Source organism: Xiphophorus couchianus, chromosome 6 (assembly GCF_001444195.1).
Source record: "Xiphophorus couchianus chromosome 6, X_couchianus-1.0, whole genome shotgun sequence".
Classification (NCBI taxonomy): domain Eukaryota; kingdom Metazoa; phylum Chordata; class Actinopteri; order Cyprinodontiformes; family Poeciliidae; genus Xiphophorus; species Xiphophorus couchianus.
Genome location: NC_040233.1, coordinates 8,988,500 through 8,996,536, shown reverse-complemented (window position 1 = coordinate 8,996,536; position 8,037 = coordinate 8,988,500). Strand labels below are relative to the sequence as shown.

At 44.8% G+C, this 8,037-nt stretch overlaps 1 protein-coding gene across 1 annotated transcript; it reads right to left on the bottom strand.

Annotated features, from left to right (window-relative positions):
- Positions 1 to 44: 44 nt before the first annotated feature.
- Positions 45 to 7,832, bottom strand: mcm6 (minichromosome maintenance complex component 6). Its single transcript, XM_028021723.1, has 18 exons — positions 7,589 to 7,832; positions 7,303 to 7,449; positions 7,042 to 7,152; positions 6,882 to 6,969; positions 6,621 to 6,782; positions 6,380 to 6,545; positions 6,144 to 6,292; positions 5,009 to 5,159; positions 4,773 to 4,914; positions 4,544 to 4,685; positions 4,361 to 4,468; positions 2,948 to 3,103; positions 2,614 to 2,742; positions 2,162 to 2,326; positions 1,911 to 2,034; positions 801 to 968; positions 542 to 681; positions 45 to 433 (listed from the first exon to the last, which is right to left on the bottom strand). Exons 1-18 carry the CDS (start codon positions 7,684 to 7,686, stop codon positions 323 to 325), a joined length of 2,457 nt encoding a protein of 818 aa, XP_027877524.1. The 5' UTR covers positions 7,687 to 7,832; the 3' UTR covers positions 45 to 322.
- Positions 7,833 to 8,037: the final 205 nt, after the last annotated feature.

Here is an 8,037-nt window from a genome sequence, read left to right as displayed (position 1 = left end):
TACAAATAAACTCTCCAATGACAACTGAAATGCACCAAGACGGATCAGTTTAAGAAAATTTTATTAGTTGAACCAATATTCCTCACTCTTCATACCATAGTAATAATAATACAGCTTGAAAACAAGTTTTAAGTGTCGGTATTTGTCTATCATACAGTTCCGCAACTCGACGTTACAAAGTTCAGAAAAGCTCAACGGGCAGCGTTTATTTACAACATCTCACTTTGCTACGAGTCAAAACTTCATCTTTGTACAGCAGAGACAAACTCAAACATCTGGAAGCCTCCGACCAGAAGCGTCAGCAAAACAGGCCCGACGTCGTTCAGTCCTCCAGGATGTAGTTGGGGTTGACGACCAGGACCCCGTCTCCTTCCGAGCTCTCGGACTCTGAACCCCTCAGCCCCGCCTGAGACAACTCGATCAGGATGTGGTCCTGAATGGGGGGGGGAAACAAAAAAACAAAAATAAAAGTCATCCATCCAGAATTCAGAGTTGAGACAAGATTTAAAAATGTTTTTAAAATAGTAAGAAGTTGACTCACGTAGTTGACCAGCCGGTGAATGACCTTCTCTATCAGCCCCTTCCTGTTGATGAGTTCTTCCTCGGAGTCGATCTCCGACTCGATCTCCTTCAGGTACCAGTTAACCACCGCAGTCTTCTTCAGCTCCTCCTCTTCTTCAGCTACATTATGAATTAAAAGATGGCAGAGACATAGGGATGAGCAACGTGTGTGTGTGTGTGTTGGAGGTAGACGTGGTAGAATAAATCATTTATTCTAAATATGACAGAGCGCTCCTCACCGTCCTCTGCTCTGCGCAGATGCAGCACCAGCAGGTTGGAGATGCGCTTGTACTCGGCGAAAGACAGACGAAGAGACGCCCTGGGCTGAGCGCCGAGGTCCGCGTGTCCGTTCACGCCGTCGACGTCTCCGTTCACGTGGCCGTTGACTCCGTTTGGGACGTTGTCGCCTACAGAGGGGAAACACGTTACGATACTCCAGCAGTTAGCCACACGATAAATTAAAATGAGCTCAATACTTTCGATTCTGTTTATTTTTAAAATTTTTCCAAGAGCAATTTTGTTTAGACTTCTTAATGGATTTTATTTATGTGTGGGTTTATATTTCTTTTATTTATCGTCTTTGTTTTATTTTGGAGACGTCTTCCAGCTGCAGTGAGATGTGCTCTGTAGAAAATGTACGTTTATTAGTTAATTAATTTTCAGGGTAAGATTTCAAACTTTCTCAGCACCACGCGTTGGAGATAAGAGTTTAAATTCACTACTACATAACATAATTTATTACTATTATATTATCTTGTTCCTACATAGCAGGAACAAGATGAGCTAAAAAGTAATAATAATAATATTAATTGTATATTTTGAAAATTCTCTCACACACACCCTATACCTGACTGGTCTGAGAACCAAACACTAATTTAACAAAAAAAAAAAAATCCTCCAATTTTAATAATATTAAATAAGTCATTGAACCATTAGGAATAGTAAATATTCCTCACTTTGAACAAATCGGTTTCATGTGAAATTCAAGCATTTTCAAAGATTTCAAACATTTAATACTGAAATGGTCTCAAAACAATATTATCGTTTATCGTAATAATTCCTGGTACAATTTATCGTCCAGTAAAATTTGGAATTGTGATCGGCCTAAATATACTACGTTGTTTTTTTTTTTTTACACCACACTTTTTCCTTCCACTAAACTTAACAGTCTGCACTTGTTTAGCAAAGACCGTTTTGCAGTGTGGCTAAATATTTCTGCCTTAAAAATCCCTGTTTAGAGGCTTTGAACTGAGGTAAAAAGTACAAAATACCAAATCTAATTGTTCAATCAACCAGCAGATTGGGGACAACGTGTACCCACCACAGAAACATTGAACTATTGACCGTACCATCCTCCTGCTGGGGCTCTTCCTCCGTGTCTTCCTCCTGCTCCAGGTTGATGTCGGGCGTCTCCACCCTGATGATGGACTTGTTCAGAAGACGGAAAGCTTCCTTCACATGTTTAGGCTGCACCTGGTTGCACGAAGAGACAGAGCCAACCGCGGAGCTCACGCAAATTAGACAACGCACGGAAAAAAAAAAAAAAAAAGGGGGTGGGAATGTTTCCTGAAGAGATTTCGAGCGAGTCTGCGCGCGTTACCTCGTCGCAGCAGTGCATGCGCGCCATGGCCTCCGAGAGGCGGATCATGCTCTCCAGCTGCCGCACCGTTATCCTCCAGGCGGACTTGGAGACGCTGCCGGAGCCGTCGCGCTGACGGAGACGCTTGTACTGCTCCACGATGAACTCCTCCGATTCGCTGGAGATCTACGTTGGAACGCGGCACAGAGACGACGAGCATCTTTAGTAGAGTTTAGACCGACTTTAACGATAGACCCAAGCCTACATAATGTAAGATTTTAGTACTTTTTTTAGACCGCTGTTAAGTTAGCAGTGCAACTTCTCCCTGAATACGTTTGCTAGACTGTTACACCAGACACAGAGAGAGACTCAACGTCTATACAAACTCCATGTATCATGATACATGGAGTTTGTATAGTTTCTACAATTGGCCAAGAAGTAAACGATGACGGAAGGAGCTAGGCTCCGCCCACCTTGGGCTTGAACTGCCGGGCGAAGAGCAGGTATCTGCGGATCTCGTCCAGAGAGTAAAGCCTGTCCACAGACTCCTCCACGCGGGAGTGCAGGTCCACAATGCGTCTGGCGATGGCGTAATCCGTGACCTGGGAATACACAACAGTCAATTAGATCAGACGACTTTTTCTTTTTTTCTTCTTCTTCTTCTTCTTCTTCTTCTACAGAAGAAACAGGATGCAAGAGAGACGGGATAAACACCGCAGCTTGAAAAACAAACAGGCAATTTAAAAAAGAAGAAAAAAAAAAAAACATGGACAGGATGAAACCGAGGGCAAAAAGCAGAGGGCGCACCTCGTTGCATTCGTCCACCAGGATGAAGAAGAGGTCGAAGCGGCTCATGATGGGGGCCGTCAGGTTGACGTTCTGCTTCAGGCTCTTGCTGCGGTCGTAGCGCCCGCTGACGGGGTTGGCGGCGGCCAGGATGGAGGTGCGGGCGTTCAGGGTGGCCTGCGGCGGGAAGAGGACGAGGACGAGTGTGAAACCGCTTCCAGCCAAACTCCTCTACTCTACGTCAGGTTTTTATTTTTTTTGGGGGGGGGGATACTTTTAACATTTCAGTTCACAAAGTATTTTAGGTGAGAGACTAAAAATGCAAACTTGAAAATGGAAGGAAAATAACCGTTTTGTTTTTTAGCACTTAATCTGAATCGTTGAGTCTCTATTGTAGCTCCACACTAGGGCTGAAGGGTTTAATCAAATTAACTGTGAAGAATCGATTATTGAAATAATTGTCAGTTAATTGTTAACTGGAGAATACAGACTAAAAAAAGGCCATTTGCTTAAAAACAATAAAAAAACAAGCAGCAGTAATTTAGCATACACTATACAAACTTAAATTTTGCATTTAAGACAAAATCCCTTCTTTGTCTCTCTGAATATGTTCTACCCAGAACTCTTCCTAGCTTTAGCTTTAGCTTACCCTGGTTCAAATTCTGTAAAAAACAAACATATTTAGCATCTTTGCTCTCTCATTTTCAGAAGGCTAATTAGACGAAAAAGTCAAAAATTAACTACTGATGTTAAGTCGAGCCGAAATGGCTGAGCTTTTCTCATGTTGAGCTTAGAAGTATTTCTTTTAAGCTACATCTGATCAAGCGTTCACTAAAATAAGTTTTTTTAGGCAATACATTTTTTTTCTATTTAAAAACAGATTTACGTTTTGTGTTCAGTTTAATTTTTTTTTTTTTTTAGAAATTCTTAATCTCCCCATAAAAGTATGACCAGATTTCCTGTGCTTGCTATTAGTAAAAAAAAAAAAAAGAGAGGCCCACAGCATGATGCTCCCACTGCCTTGTTTGACAGTGAGGTTTTACATGTTGGCCAAACGGTGGTACCGGGCCCTGGCCTGTCACAAAAACAAATTTATGTGGACGATGCGTTGTTCCGATAAATGATAATGTTGTTGTTTTGAGACCTTTTTCAAGTAATATATTGATAATGGCACTACAATGGAAGTATACTTTCTCAATGAACAAAATAAAATAAAATAAAAAACTGGAGCTGGAAGATATTTTAGATATGGAAAATAAAACACAACCAAAATTAATAACTAAAACTGAAATAAATTTTTACAAAAAACACTTTTTATATAAATACGGTAAATTATAAACCCTTCAAAAAAATATTTATTAGAATGGAAACCAATCTAATTTCAATTCATCGCCTACTGCGAGAAAATGTGGAACCGTCTGAGGGGTGGGTCACCTTGACTCCAGCCTTGGTGATGCTGATGGTCTGCTGCTCCATGGCTTCGTGGATGGCCACCTGATCCTTCAGGTCCATCTTGTCAAACTCGTCGATGCAGCACACGCCCTGAGAGCAAACACGGGCCGTTACAGAACGTCCCGCCGAAGGACAACGAGATGCGTGCCAACTCCGCCAACTCACGTTGTCGGCCAGCATCAGAGCTCCGGCCTCGATCACAAACTCGTGCGACTCCTCGTCACGAACCACCGCGGCGGTCAGACCTGCGGCGGTGCTGGCCTTGCCGCTGGTGTACACCGCTCTGGGACTGAACTCCTCCACGTGCCTGAGCGAACACACAAACGGGCACATAAGACGGTTAAAGTCTGAATAAGGGCGAGTCGACGTATTTTCACCCGAGCACGCTCCATACTTGAGGAACTGGCTCTTGGCGGTACTCGGGTCTCCGACGACGCAGACGTTGACATCTCCCCTCAGCGAGGTTCCCTCCATGGTCGTCTTGGGAACGCCTCCAAACAGCATGAGCAGGATGCCGCGCTTCACCTCGTCGTTCCCTTAAGCATCAACCATAAGCAGTCAGCTGAAAGGTCAGAAGCCTGGAAGGGGGGGGGGAAAAAAAAAAGGCCCGGCGGAGGCTGGAGGTCTGACCGTGGATGGTGGGGAAGAGGCTGGTGCACAGGTTGTGGTACAGGTTCTTGTCCTGGCTCATCTCAAACACTTTCTCCCACTCCTTCTCCGTCATCTGGCTCTTGATACTTTCGGCCGTTTGCTCCTCGTCACGCAGCTCCTTCCCTCCGAACTGCAACAGCAAGAGGTGAACGGGGTGTTTGCAGATTTCCATAAGTCAAATTTAAGACTTTGTAAGACCTTGAATGTCACCTTGAATGAAATTTAAGACCCCCCAAAAAAGATAAAAGCTAGTTAGCTAGCATGGATATGCTACCAGGTAGTTACCAGTAGCCTGAAGATGTCTAAGCAAGACAAACTTTTGCTAGACAAAAAAGTCCCGTGAGAGAGAAAGAAAAAAATACATATACAAGATTGGGAATTTTATGATAAAATTTATTTAAGACCTGTGATTAATGTATTTCAGGCAACGTTTTTATTATTATTATTTAAAATAATCTTAAGGCCTTAATTTAAGATTTTCTTAAGGACGCATGGACAACCTGGTAAAGCTATGAAAGACACCAACAGTCAAGCGACCAATGACGTTCGTGGTTGTAAAATTTTGACAAAAGTTGAAAAACATTCGGCTTTGTCATTCGTTAATGGGTGTCGTACCAACCACCCATAAAATTAATTTCTCTTTGGGATCAATGAAGCATCTCTGAGTTGAATTTGAAAGATGTAGAAAAGCTAGCTAGCTAATTAGCGACAATATATTAGCAGCTACTTAACAGGCGCCTCAAGAATCAGAATGCAATTAAGATATCTGAACAATACAAACTTTTGCCTGGCAAAAGTCCAATGAGAAAAAAAACAACTACATATACAAGATTAAATCATTATTTAATGATAACATTTATTTAAGACCTGTGATTGACATATTTAAGGCCAAGTTGTGTTTTCTTTTTTATGAATTTAACTCATCTTATGCCCTTCATTTTAGATACATAATAATAGTAATAGATTTTATAATGAAATCTATTATTAAAATTTTGTAGCTCAGATATCTAAATTTAAGACTGAAAACTACTTTTTGAAGGAAGTGCAGACACTCTGGTGAAGCTACACCAATACATTATTAGTGAGGATTTTAGTTGAAGTGCGTGTTTCTTACTCGTGGGTTAGTCGGGGCCACATTACAGGCCAGGAAGGCCAGTCTGTATGACAACTCTCTCACTCCCAGAGCCTTCAGTCCTCTCAGTCCCTCCGACTCCAACCCCTGAGGACGTCCAGGAACACGGGTGCTGGTCTCTGCTCGCACGCCTAAAGAGATTAAACCCATAAAAAGCGGTCACTAAAGTCCACACGGTGATATTAGAAGTGCTTCACCACCTGGGTTTTAACCCATACCAGGAGTGCTGAGCTGGGAGACGTCCGGCACGACGATGAGGGTCCCCGTGAAGTCGCAGCGGTCTCCGGCCTGAGCCGTCTCCACGGCCTCCGCCCTCAGGATGATCTCCAGCGAGCGCGGGATGGAGCCTCGAGGCAGCTCCGCCTGCGTCTCCTGGATCCGCACCTGCACGCGCGAGAACGTGTCAGACGCCTGCGGGCTGGGAATCGTTTTGGGAATGCGAAACCTCCTTCACGCTACCTTCTGGAAGTCGATGAACTTGGATTTGTGCGTGTCAAGGTGGAAGCGGGAGCGGTTGTTGCAGACGGGGTTCCTGCAGATGGTCGGCGGGGAGTATTTGAACTGCTGGGGGACGTCTTTGATCACCGCCTGGCAGTCCATGCACAGGAAGGTGCCGCTCACCTGCAAAAAAACCCCCAAAAACACACACAGGAATCAGAAAATGCGTTTAGGTCAGTGGTCAAAGCGTGAAAAATGTCAAAGTGATACGAGTCATCTTACCAGCTCAGGGTGGACCGGGTGCGTCCTCACCACCTGACCGCTGATCTTCACCAGGGCGCCAATACGCATGGAGGACAGCTCACGGATCCTACATTACAGAGAGTTAATTAATACACTTTGACCTCAAAACCAGGTGATTGAGGACTGGACGGTGCCTCACTTGTGTCTGGTGGGCAGATCCTCAATAGCGACGTAGAACTCTTTGTTGAGAGGAACATTCCCATGATCCCGGGCAAAGTTGCGAACAGCCCGGCAGAGGAAGGGATACACCCTGGAAGCAATTAAAGACCTGGATCAGTCTGGGGTTGTGATGGTGGATGACGCTGCTCCAGATGGGCGGGTGGTTCCAGCTCCTTCAGCTTCCGTTGTGTTACAATCCAGTAGCTTGTGAATGAATGTACGCTTTACCATGTTGGCTCACCTGTAGTACTCCTCCTGGATAGTGGTGGCCAGCTCCTGGTTGAAGCCCTCCAGGTCTAGGAAGCTCACCAGCAGGGTGTTCCTCTCGGGCCTGATCAGCTCCTCGGCCTCCCGCACATACTTCACCTCCCCATCCCCGGTCTGAAACCTGCTCAGAACATAAAACTCTCATCAATACAGCCGTCCAGGCCTCCGTCGTCGCAAATGCGAACACCACGTGTTATTATGACCAAGCGAGAGCCCCACACACAATGCAGCGCCTACTCCTCATCTTATCCTCCACTTACTCCTCTAAGAAGGCCTGGAACAACTTCTGGCATTTTTCAGCCAGCTCGTCCTTCACGGTCGTCCCGGCATTCTCCGCGGTTGCTGTGGCAACGTCCATGACGCAACACCTTCAAAACTGTAGGCAAAAAGGCTTTAAGAAGCACAATGTGAGGAAGTTTCCGCAGCGGACGGTTCGTCTCTTCCTCCGTTCCTTCAGCACACTCCCCTGCTGACAACAGAGGACTGTTTCGCGCGAAAAGTCAGACCACGTGACGTTTGGCGCGCCACTATCGGCCAATCGGAGCCGCCTTGTAAAAAAAAATTTTTTTCCAGGTTTGTAGCCAAACAGAGGAGGAAACGTCAAATGACGGGTTGTTCCTCTGCGTTTTTACCGCGGCGCGTTTCCTGCTGGTGTTCAATGGTGAAAAAAAAAACAAAAAACGTGTTAAAAAATAAGTGAATGAGTGTT

Coding starts and splice junctions, on each gene's coding strand:
- mcm6 (XM_028021723.1), bottom strand. CDS start 7,686: ATGGACGTTGCCACAGCAACCGCGGAGAATGCCGGGACGACCGTGAAG. Junction 4,915..5,008: donor CCTCTTCCCCACCATCCACG/GTCAGACCTCCA, acceptor TTGATGCTTAAG/GGAACGACGAGGTGAAGCGC. Junction 682..800: donor TCTGCGCAGAGCAGAGGACG/GTGAGGAGCGCT, acceptor TTCATAATGTAG/CTGAAGAAGAGGAGGAGCTG.